This window comes from Manis javanica, chromosome X (assembly GCF_040802235.1).
Source record: "Manis javanica isolate MJ-LG chromosome X, MJ_LKY, whole genome shotgun sequence".
Classification (NCBI taxonomy): domain Eukaryota; kingdom Metazoa; phylum Chordata; class Mammalia; order Pholidota; family Manidae; genus Manis; species Manis javanica.
Window position 1 is genome coordinate 141,047,346 of NC_133174.1, and position 16,743 is coordinate 141,064,088.

General features: G+C 45.7%; 1 protein-coding gene across 1 annotated transcript; it reads right to left on the reverse strand.

Annotated features, from left to right (window-relative positions):
* Nucleotides 1–8,646: 8,646 nt before the first annotated feature.
* Nucleotides 8,647–10,306, reverse strand: LOC140847535 (uncharacterized). The gene is made up of 2 exons (XM_073228106.1): nt 9,582–10,306; nt 8,647–9,004 (listed from the first exon to the last, which is right to left on the reverse strand). The coding sequence occupies exons 1-2, from the start codon at nt 10,285–10,287 to the stop codon at nt 8,829–8,831; spliced, it is 882 nt and encodes a 293-aa protein (XP_073084207.1). The 5' UTR covers nt 10,288–10,306; the 3' UTR covers nt 8,647–8,828.
* Between the last annotated feature and the right edge of the window lie 6,437 nt (nt 10,307–16,743).

Below are 16,743 nucleotides of genomic sequence, written 5' to 3' on the forward strand. Positions count from 1 at the left end.
GTCTCTGAGGAAGCCCAGACATTGGACTGATGAAGCAGACTTTAAATTGGCTATTTTAAATATTTCCCAATAACTAAAGACAAGTGTGGAAATGTCGTCTCACCGAATAGAGGATATCAGTACAGATGCAGGAACAGCTAGGTATCTATATGCAAAAGAGTGAAGTCACAGTGTACACAAAAATAACTCAAAATCATCAAAAACCTAAATATAAGAGCTAAAACTAGAAAACTCTTAGAAGAAAGCATAGGGGTAAATCTTTATGATCTTGAATTAGGTAATGATTTCTTAGATATGACACCAAAAGCACAACCAACTAAATAAAAAATAGATAAACTGAACGTCAGCAAAATATAAAACTTGAGTCTTCAGAGGACCCCATCAAGAATATGAAAATACCACCCGCAGAATGGGAGAAAGTACTCACAAATCATATTCCCAATAAGGGTTGAGTATCCAGAATACACAAAAACCCTTACAACCCACCAATAAAAACACAAATCACCCAATTTTTAAAATAAGCAAGGGATCTGAATAGCCATTTCTGCTAAGAAAGAACACGAGTGGGCAATAAGCACATGAGAACATGCTCATGAGGGAAATGCAGATCAAAACCACAGTGAAATGCCCCTCACACCCACCAGGGTGGCTATAATAAAAAACATGGACAATAACAAGTGTTAGTGAAATGGAGGAATTGGAACTCACACTTTGCTACTGGGAACGTAAAATGGAGCCATCACGTTAGAAACAGTTAGGCAGCTCTTCAGAATGTTAAGCAGAATTACCATATGACTCAGCAATTCCACACCAAAGAGGATTGGGAACAGGTCCGCACAAAAACCTGTACGTGTGTGTTCATTGTAGCACTACTCATAATGACCAGAAAGTAAAAATAAGTCAGGGGTTCAGCAACTGATGAAAGGATAGTGTGGTATATCCATACAATAAAATATACTTCAGTCATAAAAAGTAATAAAGTCCTAATTCATGCTGCAACATAGGCAAATCTTGGAAACGTTATGCTAAGTGGAAAAAGCCAGTCACAAAAGGCAATGTACTGTATAATTTCCTTGACAGGAAACGCCCGAACAGGCAAGGCAGCGGAGACAAAAGCAGGTCAGTGGTCTACCGAGCGCTCGAGAAAGGTATAGGGCTTCTTTTCCGGGTAACAAAAATGTCTTGGAATTAAATAGTGATGACTGTACAACTTCATGAATATACTAAAAATTACTTAATGTACACTTTAAAAGGATGAATTTTATGCTATGAGAATCAAGTTATTTGGACATAAATAATTGAAGGAATAAACAGGGAATAGAAAAATCTCCCATGCAAAAGAATTCTAAATAATTTGTGTAGATACTCTGCCTTCAGAGACGCAGAACATAATTTCTTACTCCTTAACTGTGGGCTGCACATGTGACTTCCTCCCAGAGCCCCTAAAAAGGGAAGAGGGAAGCAACTTGACAGTAGAAAAACTTACCAAACACTCGTTCAGAAAGGGGACCAAGGTCAACATTGACCGTGATAAGCCACGTAAACAGTAAATAGTATGTACCCATGAATTTGCTGAAAATGGCATTTCACCTCTTTGCTCTTCCTCCGAAAACACATAACTTCCAGCCAAATCATGCAAAAAACCCAGACAAATCCCAACTGAGAGACATTTTACAAACTCTGACCACTGCTTCTGAAAACTGTCAAAGTCATCAAAAACAAGGCAAGCTTGAGAAACCGTCACAGCAGAGAGGAACCTGACATGACTACTAAATATAATGCAGTACCCTAGACAGAATCCTGGAACAGAAAAAGGACATTACATAAAAACTAAGGAAATCTAAATAATGTGTGAATTTTAATTAGTAGAAATGTATCAATTTTGGTTTATTAATTGTAACAAATATAACATACTAAGGTAAGAAGTCAGTAAAAGGGGAAACTAGGTATGAGGTATGCAAGAGCTCTATGTACTATCATCTAATTTTTCTAAAACTGCTCTAAAATGACTTAACTGTCTTCCAAAAGGCAAAATAAATCAGCAAGACTAAATTTAATTGCAATGGAAATTAATTTCATCTACTGTCCGATGCTCTCCTGTTCTCTGCAGTGCTGTTGGGCTGCTAGTTTTCACCCTGACTGCAGGCTGCTGGCGTTCCATGGAGCTAGGGTGGATGAGAAGAGGGCAAACTGGAATGCCACAAAGCTCACTGTTCTTACCGATATTCAACCATTTTTCTTCAATACATGCTCCCCAGATTGCTGTAGGCCTTTGATTAATTTCCTGCGTGCTGGCAATGTTGATTCTAATGATGTTTGCCAGTGTTCTGGCTTTTCTGGAGGAGAGAAGTTGTGGAGGTCCTTCCTCTGCCATTTTCACTGACTTTACTCTTTCACTGTTTTCATTGCACTTCCAAAGTATGAATGATAATTAGATTTCTTTTTGTGTATTTATGGGCTTTTTTCGTTTTGAATTGTTCACAATTCTGTCCATTTTTCCTCTGGGTTTTGGTGTATTTTACCAATTTTTGAGAGTTTGCCAGTTATCTTTTGATTTTACCTATCTCTATGTTTTTAACCAGGTGGGAGATTTTTATTTTCATGCAGTCAATTTTACCAACCCTCTTCTTTTATTGCATCTGGATTTGAGTCAGAGTTAGAATCCTTTCTCTAAATTTGTTTATAGGGGAATTCACCAGTTGTTGCTTTTTTTTTTAGTTGTTGTAGGGTTTCATATTTTACTTTTACATACCTGATCCATTAGGAGTTTATCCTTATGTATGGACTGAGATAGAGATCTAATTTTAGCTTTTGCTAGTAGGTTCAGCAGTTGTTCCCACACAATTTCTTAAAGTTCATCTTTGCTCCAGTGATTTGTCACTTTTATCATATTCTGATTTTCCATGTCTACTTGTGTGTATTTATGGACTTTCTGGTTTATTCTTCTGGTCTATTTGTGGAACTCACAAGTTCCACATTGTTCACTGACCTTGCAGCCCCAGCCCAGCTTGGTGGTCACCTTCCTGCAGCCTGCTCGATGCTGACTCTCTCCACGTACCAGGCCTGCCACCCACCAGTGCCCTCAGGCCCTCTGTGAGCTCCCCCGGTTGTCCCCTGACCGCCCCCCTCAACCCCTGCACTCAGCCCATCATGGACACTGCCCACCAGCACCTCTATTCCTTCCTATGCACCTGGACGGTCTGCAGCTACCTGCACCCCGGAGGGTTGCCTCCTGCCTGTTCAGGGACTGTGGACCAGCTCTGCTTCCCCAGGGACTACAACCCAGCAGACTGACCATGAGTCAGTCGCCTGGCCATCCTCATGGGGAAGCTGCCCTCCCAACACGGGACTTGGTTATTGTAGACATGTCGCCAGGGCACTGATGTTTTCTGAAGAGAGTTGCAAAGAGTCACATATGCTCGTGTGCATGTCTGCTTTTCCCGCCCAGGCCGCCTCCATTCAGAGGCTGCCTTCCTGGGGACCTTCGTGAGGCGGTTCGCTCTTACTCAGCTCTTTTCCACTGCTGGTCCTTCCTCCCCTTCCTTCCTCGGATAACCCAGGTCTATAAAAAGGCAGGAGCTTTTCCTGCAGGGCATGTTGGCAGGGTGACATTCTTGCCTGCCCCCATTCACCTGCCCCTGGCCCAGCGCTGCTCCACGGGGAGAAGCGGGGCGGTGCAGCCAGCCCCTCTCCTCCTCACCCTTTGCTGGCACTGTCACAGTAGGTGAAGAAAGGCTTGATTTTCACCTTCAGTTTGTCTCGTCCTAATTAACCATTTTGGAACCTGGCAACTCAACAAACTGATGGAGCGAGCAGGGTGGCTGATTTGAACACAAAGCTGTTCGGAAGAGAATCGAAAACCTTAGGGTCCCATGGGGCACTTCCACTGCCGTGCCAATGGGCCTTGGGTGGTGTTAGGGGTCGTTTACAGGAACGGTCCAGTTCTGAGGGGAACCATCGGTTGTCTTTAGCTCTCAACTCTCTGGCTGGGCTCACCCAGGGGGTCAAATTGGAAATCCAACAAAAGGAACTTTAAGAATGCAGGGGAAGTTGGCACCAAAAACTGTCAGAGACCCTGCTGCATGCATTCCATAACTATTGGCTTTAAGCGGGCCCCTGATTCCCGTGGACATCCTGGGATGCAGTGTGTGACTGAGACTCATGCCTTTAAGGGAAGGAGTGTGGAGTCCTTAGGGATTGCTTTGTCCAGTGGTCCCAAGAGCTCCAGAGACTTGGATAGTTTGCTTCCACAGTGAAAAAGATGATCTCCCTAAACTTAGTGAGGGATGGGGGTGCATTATCACAGACCACCTCTTTTGAAGTGCCCTGACCACAGCTACTCTTGCCTAAGGAGGAAGGAAGGGAGGAAGAGCAGCAGCACCTAACACCTTCCTCGATGGGCAGTGTTTGGCCCTGAGACGTTTGGCCCACCTCCGACAAGGTCCTTGGTTTGGACCGTGCTTGCAGAGGCTGTAGCACCCCTGCAAGCTGTCCTCGTGATTCCTTGGGTTTCCAGTGAGGGCTTGAGAACAGGAGGAGGTAAGACCGCTAGCCAGGCTCAGATTTCCAGCCTTGCCCACGCTGGTCACCAGACCCAGTTAAACTTCTTCATGAGGTCTGGTCATTCGGTCCATGACACAGTCCAAGTCTTGACTGACAAATTCCTGGACATGGAAAAAGTGGCCACTGGCAAGAAAACAAAGATTGATCAGGGGAAAGAGCGGCGTAAGAGTAACAATCTGGTGCCCTCCCCTGGGCATCCTGGGTAAAGGCCTTCCCCAAAAGATGGTTACTCGTGACCGTCTCAAAGGAGATTGATGGGCCAAAGGGATCCAGGACAAAGCAGCAACTGTGCGGCACCTGACGAGCAGCTCCTCCCGGCGAGCCTAGAGGTGAAGTGGAGCACCGCCAGTCTTACCTGCACCTCTTGGCATTCGAAAACAAACAAGACAAGACCGGGGGGCAGGCCAAGGTCCCTCTGTCCCCGTAAGAGACTGGAGACTCTATCTGCCAAGGTCACGTGTCAATGGGGATGAGGGAGAGAACTGCATTTCTTGGGCCTTTGGCTGCTCGTGCCCAGGCAACTGATCCCTGAAACCCTGGCTCCTGGGTGAGAGGCAAACAGATAAAGCTCTCCCTTTTTGGATTTGAGATGACCACTGGGACCCTTGCCCAAGCCCAGCTACGGGTGGGTCCTTTTAGGTCCCTCCAGACGCCCTTTGCTATGGCTCCCACTAGGGAATGTACTGGGGGTACAGATGTATTGTCTGTTTGTGCTCCTACTGCCTCTGCCCCAAATCCCTGCCAAGAATCGCTGCATTTCAGTGGGGCGTGTGGATGATCTGTGAACCTACTCAGTTACCTACCAGCACCTAAAAGGTATTGGCTGCTTGGAGGAAAAAAAGAAATAACCACCCACATTGCCAGTCAAGGAAGCTGAAGTTCTCCATGAGACGATTCCTCCGTTCCATAGACCCGTATGGCTTGTTTGTGCTCAAGGCCTACGGTATCCGGAGACTCACCACTGATTGCAGGAGGCTCGCTGCCACAGCCCTGATGGTACCTGATCTCATGACTGACAGAGGCTATTGCCCAAGGTGAGGAAACGCGGTATGCACCAGTTCATATTGAAAAATGCCTCTTTCAGCAGGTCCTCTCTACTCAGGTGATCGAGATCACTTCGCCTTTATGTGCAATGTGCTGTGATTCACCTTTAATGTCCTACCACAAGGCGACCTAAATTCTCTGGCTCCACCATCAACACGGCCTGGAAAAAGTCCTGCACCTGGAGGGGGCACCAGCCTTTGTCATGCTGATGGCATCCTCCTGGTGGGCCCAGACAAGGGCACTGCCCAGCCAGGACTGAACAGCCTACTGACCCGCAGGTAGCAATACAGCTGTACCATTAACACAGGTAAGGCACAAGGACCTAGTATCCAGTGAAAGTCCTGGGCATTATCTGGGAAGGAGCATGACCTCTCGTGCCAATGACGAACATAAAGGAGGTGGTTTTAGTGGGTGTCTTTGGCTACTGGTGTTCTCACATAGTCCATGTGGGGATCTTAATGGCATTTGTCTACTGGGTTACGAGAAAGGCTGCCTCCTTAGAGTGGAGGCCCTCCAATGGGCCACCCTAGCCACCCTTCCCTTGGCCCCATGAATCCACATTTGCCTCTGAGTTAGAGGGCCCAGCAGCTTCTCGATTTGCCATCTGGAGCCTATGGCAGAAGAACAGTGCCATGGGCCAGTGGCCCTGTTTGGCTTTTTGATCCATAAACTCCTGGAATTGGCTGAAAGGTACACACTCTTTGAGACGCAATTACTGGCCTACTAGGGGCTTTCTAGTGACTCAAATGCGCCAACTTATTACTGTGGACGTGATACACTGCCACAACTGGATTCTGCAGGGGCAAAACACTTCCCTCAGTGTAAACAGTCCTATTTCTGGAGGACACGAGAACATCTGGAAGAAGGGTGCAGGATCCGCCATCAGAGCCATTTTGGCCACGCTGGCAGTGGCCTTCTTGTGTACACTCACTCCCACCGTTGGGGTCACCCAATTAGAAAAGGCTGTCCTTAACCCTCACTGAGGTTATTAATGATACTGTGTCAGCCTTGGAGTCACAGAACACCAGCTCCAACAACTTGGCTTGCACAGTGTTGGCCGACTGCGCAGTCCTGGCTTCCAGCTGGCCAGCCAAGGATGGAGGTCTGTGAATTTGCCAAAACCTAGAGGAATGAACTTGGCAAAAGAGAACGGTCTATTAGGAGGCTTAGGCAGAAGGCCTCTGGCTCTCTAGAGTAGATCCTAAGGCGCTAAGGACATCTTTCTCCAGCTTTTTAGCCCATGGGGCCCATAGCCATCTTCACTTCTCCAGGCAAGCCTGATTATCCTACTGGGAGTGACTTTGATCGTGGCCCTCACAATGATTCACCAGCATGGTCCCGACACCTCAATGCCTGGCTCATTTGAGTCCAGGGTAGGGTAGCCTATGCTTCCCGCTCAGGCCCTGGAGTTGGAAAGTCCAGTTCCAGGTTAAAAAATCGTATTTGTCATCTTCAGTTCCGACCATAGGTCATTATAAGACTTTGCCTGTGAGTCCTCATGGGGGGAAGCTGCCCTCTCCGCACCAGACTTGTTGCACAGCAGGTGTATGGCAATTCTCTGAAGGGAGTTGCTGTTGAAGGCTCACCGCACAGGCTGGCCACGCTCATACTCATACCCGCCACGTTCCTAGCTTGGGTGCCCCCTTGTAGAGGCCACCTTATTGGAAGCCCTGGCTGAGGCACGTTTTCCCCGTCTGCCTCGGGACTTTTCCACTCCTAGCCCTTTCCCCTCTCCCTCCCTCTATTCCCCAGCCATAAAAAGTAGGAGTCTTTAGTTTGGGGCAGTGAGAGGATTCCCCCCATCTGCACAGCATGCCACTTAATGCTTGTCTGGCCAGTTTCATCCTCCAGGGGAATGATGGGAACACGGGCGGCGGGCGGGCACCTCTTCTTTTTGCCTGTTGCTCACTCCCCAGCAGTAAGGAAATAAACGCTTGATGGTTACTCCAAGTTTGGTTTGGCTCATTACTCTCATCGAACATCTTGACGCTTGATGGCACTGCGTGATGGACTCTCACAGATGTTCCCTTTTTTTATACTTAACAACTCATATATATTATTTCATATAGTATCAAATACAACATTAAGGTATGATTTTCAAAACTCTGTCTGAGTCCCTCAAAGACTCAGCGATCTTACTCCTGGGCCCTCTGCGAGGTGAGAGTGGGTGGGTCAGGAAGAACCTCAAATGCTGCTGCTGGGCCCACTGAAGACCCGGGGATTTGTGGTCTGCTTCCCTTTTAGGGCTTTGGGTAGAAAGGGCATTTCAAGGTGCTCCCCTCGGAAAGGAGGAGTGGGATCAATCACATCTGTGCCTTTACCCAAACCTTTTTGCCAGCGGGATGTTTCACAAGCTGGGGGTTGGATGGGAATCAAACCCAGACCTGCGGGCAGGGCCTGCAGGAGCTGGGCGAAGGAGCTAGTCAGGAGGGAAAGACGCCTCTGCTCCTCAGGGACAGTCATGAAGCCATGCCGGTGAGAAGACAAACAGACCACAGGCCACCCCACCTGCGGATCTGTCAGCAGAAGTGATGCATAAAAGGGCCCAAGGCCAGTGGAAAGGTTAGACCCTTACCCTGGCAGCCAGCATGTGACCACCTCTGCGCCAGTGCCATCACCCACTATGTCTCTGACAGCATGGTGAGAAGGCAGACGGGACAGAGACACTTTGCCTGAGGAAAGAAACGGCCCTGACAGCAGGTTCAACTTTTGAACAGATTAAGTACTCATCCAAATGAGTTTCATTTAATCTGAGACCATTTTACACTAGAAGTGGTCAAGTATTCCTCTCCTCAACCCCATAAAAATGGAGCTCCAAAGAGACGTGGGCTCAGATATAGAATGCTACAATGCTACACTCTTTACGTATCTGAACTATGTATATATGTCAGTTGTTGACATATATACATTTTTACATGTACACACGGTGGTGAATGCACAGAGCAAGATCTAGAAAGATGATATAGCACGTGACAGAAGCAGCAGCCCCTGGAGAAGGCAGTGAATGAAGAGTGCTTTTAATGCTACGGAAATGCATACATGTACTCCTTGGATGTCTTAGCAAAGATACATGAAAATCTTAACTATGTACAAGTAATATTAAGCACCTACTATATGCCAGCACAGTGCCAGGGTCTGGGCAAACAAAGGCTTAGCAGGGAGAATCTTTCAGCTGTACTCATTTCTTCATAGGCTGATGGGTTTGTAGTCACGGGCTAAAATTACTTGTGGACTCTTTGGTGCTGCTTCAAGTGATCAGATCGTGCAAACTTCCGGTTGCACTTAGTACACGTGTAGGGCCGCTCTCCACTGTGCTTTTTCTTGTGTCTGCTGAGCTCATCTGAACGGGAGAATTTCCACGTGCATCCCTTCACGTTGCATTCGTAGGGCTTCTCCCCTAGACCAGAGGGAGAAAGAGACTTGTCATGCCTCAAGGTAGCAGGGGACACGGAAGATGAAAGGGAATGGAGAAAAAAAAGAAACGCTTCGAGCATGTAGGTGCTGTTGGAGGAGAGCAAGAAGAAAGGGGACTGGAGGAAGTGAGTAAATGAGGAAGAGAACGAGGGCAGCATGAGCTGGAAGGATGAGAGGAAAACTGTGAAGGAGGGAAAGAAAATAGGAGAAGCAGGGGTCAGCAGGAAAGTCAGTGGGGGAATAGGAGGTTGAGAGAGGGGCAGTCTTGGACCAAAAGTCAAGACCATTCCTAAGAGGTTAAAAAAAAAAAAAAAGCCCACTTAATCCCACCATTCCAGCACAGTCAACACTGCAGCCAGGTTGGTTCTGTCTCTGAACTGGGCTCTGTCTGTCCCTAGGACTGGTGTATCCCCCCCTTTCAAATTGGCCACTTTTCTGGGGCCTTTTGGGGTTCCAGGCTTAGACGGAGGTGTCAACAATCTCATATGACCCTAAAGGTTTGTAAAGGCACAGATCTTTAGTCACTTGCCTGTCATCTCTATCCCTCCGCCCTCACTCACCAGTGTGTCTGCGTTCGTGCGTTCGGAGTTGGAAAGGCTTTGCATATGATTTCCCACAGTCCTGGTATGCGCAAGTGTAGGCCTTCAAAGTGCCGGGCTTGCTTTGGAACTGACCTCTCTGGGTTTCGAGATCACTCCTTTGCTTTTCTGTGGATTGCCCTTGGATCAAAGGGCAACTTGGGAAGTACGGGACTCCTGAGCACGGCAACAACAGTGACTGATCTGGCAATAGATGATGGCCTCCATAGAGATTGTGGTCATCAGAGAAGGTCATCATACAATCCCCCGTAAGGGTCACCTGGCCCCCAAAGAGGGTCTGGTCATCACTGAAGGTCATCTGGCCTCCATGGGACATCTGGTCACCACAGGTGGGCTCCATCCAGCCTCCATAAAGGGTCTTATCATCACTGGGGTCCCTCACCTGACCCCCAAAGAGGGTCTGGTCATCACTGGAGGCCTTCACCTGGCCTCCATAGAGGGCCTGGTCATAATTAGGGGTCTTCATCTGGCCCCAGGAGAGAGTCTTGTCCCCACTGAAGGCCATTTCGCCTCCATGGGGGCTCTGGTCATCGCTGGGAGTCTTCATCTGGCCCCAGTAGGGGTTCTGGTCCCCACTGAAGATCATCTGGCTTCCATGGGGGTTCTGGTCAGCAGTGGGGTCCTCCATCTGGCCCTCATCGTGGGTCTGATCGCCACTGACGGTCATCTGGCTTCCATAGAGGATCTCGTCATCGCACAGGATCTTCCACTGGCCCCAGTAGTGGGTCTGGTGCCCACTGAAGGTCATCTGACCTCCACTGTGGCTCTGGTTATCACTGAGGATCTCCACCTGCTCTTCACCCAGGGTTGTCACCTGGCTCCCACTGAGGGTTTGGTTACCACTGAAAGTCACCGTATGGCCCTTGGTGAGGGTCTGGTCACCACTGAACGTCTTCATGTGGGCCCCTTTAAGGGGTATTATCTGGCCTCCACAGAGGGTCTGGTCATCGCTGAGGGTCTTCACCTGGCTGCCTTCATCGGGGATTGTCATCTTGTCTGCCGTGATGGTCATGTCTTGGCAATCAGTGAGCAGTGCCTTTGGGTTGTCATTGCCACCTGTCATCAGGGAGGCTTCTGCTGGTTTTCTCTGTTCAAAGGAGGTCATGTTCGGGTCCACGGAAAAAGTCTCACTTAAGAGTCCAGGGGGAATATCAAGGGCTTTAACAGGGGGTACTGTTTGGTTCTGCACAAGGACTGTCTCAGGGATGCTAGGACACGCTGAAGCCATCACTGTGGGCCTCAGGGGAGTCACCACCTGGTTCTGGGGTGGCTCATGTTGTCCGTCCTCATCACGGACAGTCAGAGGCATATAGAGCTGTGGCTCTGGGACAGCTGGGGTTCTTGTCTTAAATGTCTCAGAGAGGTCCTGAAAATGCTCTTCAGTCTCCTCTGCTCTCTGAAGGAAAGAATCCATGTCGAAGTAAATGTCTTCGATGTTGCCTGATAACTGAATTAGATCTTCAGTTGTGGGATCCTACAAAAAAGAAGTTCAGCTACTCAGCTCAAGTCCCAATTCCACACACCCTTCCTTTCCATCCCTGATGACCCTGTCTCCTAGTCTAGCCCACCATCATCTCTTGCCTGAAATCTCATGCAACTGCCTCCTAATTGGCCCCCCAGGGTCTGGCATTGGCTCCGTCCACTGCCCCTCACACCAATACACAATCATCAGAGCAACATTTTTAAAATGCAGTTCTTATCTACTCCTATCTACCAGTGGATGTGGAAATCTAGGTGAATTTACGAATGCCCCACCATTATCTAGAGATCTTGCCTCAGAAACTTTTTCAAAGATGCCCTGCCTCCTCAGACATTGACTGGAGATTTGGTTAAACAAATGAAATTTCAAACATATTATCTCATCTCATTCCCACCATGACCCCAGAAGATGGCAGCCACGATTAATCCCATTTTCAAGAAGAGAAAACAGAGGTCCAGGGAAGTGAAGTGATTTGGCCCATACAGAAGACTCTTATCACTCGGAATTGCACCCCATCTGGCCTGGGTGGTCACAGACCTGTATCCCCTGTGGAAATTTTCCCCAGAGACTCCCTTGGGTGCTCCCAGGGCTTCCAGCTTCCTGATAACCATCCTGGAAAGCATGGGTTTCCTGGAACCATTCAAAGAAGTAGTTTTAGAGGCAGAGGCCTAGTGTGCACATGACCAAGGTTTATACTTCTGTCCAAAGTGGCCGTCCATATACTTCTAGGTTTCCTACACATCTGGTATCAAGTTTAAAAGTATCTCCCAAAGCATCCATGTAAGTAACCTCACATCTTTTTCTTCCTGTGTGGCTCTTCCTAGCTCCTGTCCCAGCCTAGCCAGACAGTCTGCTCAATTTTGCCATATCCCTGTCCTGTCCCTTGCTCATCTTGCCCCACTCAGCCACATTATGTCCTGTCTTATCAAATCTGATCTCCTTTCCTAACCCTATCATCAAAACCTACCCTATCATCTTGACTCTCAGAGCAGAGAGCCAGCCATGTTAATTCCCCCAGGCAGTATTCAAAATGTATGACTGGACTGCCATTGCATATGGTGAACTGAGGGCACTCTGAAGTCCTCTCCTACACCAAATCCGTAGAAGTGACAGATGGCTTCATATTTAATTGATGTACACACACCTGCTTGGAAACAAACGGAATTTTCAAAGCCACTGTGTGTAAGCAGGGGCCACTGTCACTTCAAGGTATGGGCTCAAGGCACCTCCATGAGGCCAGTGCCACTGTGGAGACACTCTACTGAGAGGAGCCATCAAAACCTAGGGATTCTCTGAGGTGATGGCCTCATTAAATGTCAGCCTCTCAAAACATCTTACTCTTGTATTTCCTTTCCCACCCTTGTAATAGTTTAATTCCTATCTACTCCGCTCCCCTGGCTGCTGGACTAGAAGGTCCTCAAGTCCAGAGAACTCTGTTTCATCCTGTGCAGGTGTGACAGATCCTGCTAGGAGGACCTCAGAAAACAGGGACCCACCCAGTGAAGGGCTTTGCTTACTGCTCCTGCAGCTCTAATCTGCATCCGGGCCCTAACACATAGGTTCTTGAGAAAACAGATCGATCCCTTCTGGCTGTAGGAACTCTTAAATCAGTCCTGGATTTTCAGAAATGATGTCAGCAAGACGGTGGAATAAAAGATACCATTCATCCCTTTGCACACACAATGTAACAATTAGATAGCAATCCACAAATGAAAATAGTCTGGGGAGGGCTCAAGGATACAACTAAGAATTACAGCAGCACAATGGAGGGGAAAAAAAAAAACAAAACCCCAGCAAATAACCCCACAGAAAGGATCACTGGCATATAGTTTTGGCTGAGACATCTGGAGATGGTTGGGAACAAAGAAGAGTGGAGGTATCAGTCACAGCCACACAGCAGGCGTCGTTGCTGTCCCCAGTGGCTCGTTCTACGGAGGACTCCAGCAGCTTTTGCTGCTGAGGATCTCAGTGGCGCTCCTGACAGCTGTGGACTCCCTGCAGCTTTCACAGCAGAGGACCCCATAATGTTTGTAGGCTTGGACACAAGTGGCCTGCTCTGCAGATGACACCAGTAGCTTTTGCCCCTGGGGAAACAGCCGTCACTGCTGTAAATTCCAGGGGAAGATAATACAATTTTAATAATTTTTAATAGGTACACAACATGAAAAGATGTAAAGTGTGACATCAAAACCATACAAAGGGGGAGTGGGCTGTAAAGGAATAGAGCTGCTGTATGAGATGGAAGTTAAGTTATCAGGTTAAATAAAACTGTTATAGCCATAAGATGTTTTACGTAAGTCTTTTGGTAACCACAAAGCAAAAACCTATAGCAGTTACACAGAAGAGAAAGAGAAAGGAATCAACGCATGGAACTATGGGAAGTCACCAAACTATGAAAGAAGGCAGCAGGACAGGAAGAAAGGAACAACTGAACTATAAAATAGTCAAAGAGCAATTAGCAAGATGCCACTAGTAAGTCCTTACCCAATCAATAATTACTTTAAATGTGGAATGGATAAAATTCTCCAATCAAAGGCAGAAAGTAATGGAATGAATAACAACTGTAAATACGTGCACCCAACATAAAAGTACTTAAATATATTAAGCAGATATTAACAGATCTGAAGGCAGAAGTAGACGGCAACGCAGCAGTAGGGGGGGACTTCGTTTCCCATTTTCAAAAACAGATAGGTCATCCAGACAGAAGATCAGTGAGGAAACACTGGGCTTGAATTACACCTTAGACTAAATGGACCTAATAGACACATACAGAGCATTCCATTCAGCAGCATCGGAACATACATTCTTCTAAAGCACACAGAACCTTCTCCAGGGTAGATCGTATGTTAGGTCACAAAACAAGTCTTATAAGTACATCAAGTATTTTTCTGACCACAACGGTACGAAACCAGAACTCAACAGGAAAAAGGCTGGAAAACTCACAAATACCCGGAAATTAAATAACACACTCCTGAATAATCCATGGGTCAAAGAAAAATCCAAGAGGGAAATGAAAAATATCTCGAGACAAATGAAAATGGAGACACAGCATATGGAAACTTACGGGGTACAGCAAAAGCAGTCCTAGGAGATCATTAAGAAAGATCTCACATGCACAAAAAAACCTAGCTTTACATCTCAAGGAACTAGAAAAAGAACAAATTAAGCCAAAGGTGAGCAAAAGAAAGGGAACAACAAAGAGCAGAAATAGAAAAGATGAATAAAACTAAGCTGGTTTTTTGAAAAGACAAGCAAAATTGACAAACCTTTGGCTAGGCTAGCTATGAAAAAAGGGAACCCTCAAATAAATAAAGTCAAGCATGAAAGAGGAAACAGTAGAATTGATAGTGCAGAAATACAAAGATTGTAAGGGACTGCTGTGAACAATAATATGCCAACAAATTGGATAACCTAGAAGAAATGGATAAATTCATAGAAACATACAACCTAGCAGTACTGGGCCATGAAGAAATAGAAAATCGGAATAAATCTACAACTAGTAAAGAGACTGAATCAGTAATCAAAAGTCAAAGGAAAGCTCAAGACAAGATGACATGACCGGTGAGTTCTACCCAACATTAAAAGAGGAATTAGTACCAACCCTTCGCAAACTCGTCCAAAAAACTAAAGAGGAAGGGACACTTCCAAAGTCATTTTATCAGAACCACCATTATCCTGATACTAAAGCCATATAAGGACACTATAAGAAAAGAACACTATAGTCCAATATTCCTGAAGACAGCGTAGATGCAAAACTCCTCAACGAAAAGCAAGCAAACTGAACTAAACAGCACATTAAAAGGAACGTATATCATCATCAGGTGGAATTTATCCCTGAGTTGAAGGGATGGTTCTACATACACAAATCAATAGATGTGACAAATTAATCAAGAAATGAAGGATACAAATCATACGATCATTTCAATAGTTGTAGGCAAAGCACTCAACAAAATTCAACACCTTTTCATGATTAAAAACTCTCAACAAATTAAGGGTAGAAGGAAGGTACCTCAACATAACAAAGGCCATATATAACTGACAGCTAGCATACTCAATGATGAAAAGCCGAAAGCTTTTCCTCTCACATCAAGAGCAAGCCAAGAGTGCCCACTGTCACCACTTACATCAACACAGTACTAGAAGTCAGCCAGAGCAGATAGGTGAGAAAAAGAAATAAGCAGCATCCAAACCAGAAGTGGAGTAAAATTGTCTCTGTTTGCGGATGGCAGGATCTTATGCATAGAAAACCCTAAAGATTCCACAAAAACACTCTTGGAATAAATTAACTCAGCAAAGTTGCAGGATGTGAAACCAACATACAAGAGTTGTTAGTTGCATGTTGGTAACAATGAACTATCTGGAAGAGAAATTAAGGAAACAGTCCCAGTTACAGCAGCATCAAACACAGCGAAACACTTAGGAGTAAATTTAAGCAAGGAGATGAAAGACCTGTACAATGAAAACGGTAAGATATTGGTGAAAGAAATTAAAGACAAAAACAGATGGAAAGATATCCCTTGTTCTTGGATTCAATGAATTAATATCGTTATAATGTCCATCCACGCTACCCAGCGACCTATAGATCAAAATTCCAATGGTATTTTTCACAAAAATAGAAAACATAATCCTGACAGTCAGATCAAACCACAAAAAAGACCCAAAATTACAAAGCAACCTTGAGAAAGAAGAACAAAACTGGAGGCATCACATTTCCTGACTTCAAACTACATTATAAGGCTACAGTAAGCAAAGTAGTACAGTACTGGAATAAAAACAGGCACAGAGACCAACGGAACTGAATCAAGCGCCCAAAAATAAATCCACGCATATAGGTCAACTAATCTTTGACAAGGGTGCCAAGAACACACAACAGGAAAAGAATAATCTCTTTCATAAAGGGTGTTGGAAAAACTGGATATTCTCATACAAAAGAATGGAACTGGATCCCTATCTTACATCTCACAAAAATCAACTCGAAATAGATTAAAGACTTGAATTTAAGACTTGACACCAAAACTTTAAAACTAGAAGAAAGCATACCGGAAAAGCTCCTCGCCTTTGGTCTTGGCAATGATTAATTTTTTTTTTTTTTTTTTTTTGGATAAAACACCAAAAGCACAAGCAACAAAAGCAGAAATAAACAAGTGACTGTATCAGATTGGAAAGTTTCTGCACGGCAAGCAATCAAGAAAGGGAGAAAATGTTTGGAAACCATCTATCTAATAAGGGGTTAATACCTAAATACATAAGGAAGCTCATACAACTTAAAATAGCAAAACACAAACAATCCAATTTAAAACGAGCAAAGGACCTGAACAGACACTTCTCCAAAGAAGATATGCACACAGCCAACAGGTAAAGGAAAAGGTGTTGATCAACACTAATCATCAGGAAAATGCAAATATAAACCATAATGAGAGAGCCCCCCACACCTGCTGGATTAACTATTATCAAAAAGACAAGAGATAACAAATTTGGGGGAGAATGTGGATAAAGGAACCTGGTACACTGTTGTTTGGGAATGTAAATTGGTACAGCCGTTATGGAAAACAGCGTGGAAGTTTCTCCAGAAATAAATAATAAAACTACTGTAGGATCCAGCAATTCCACTCATGGGAATTTATCTGAAGAAATGAAATTAAT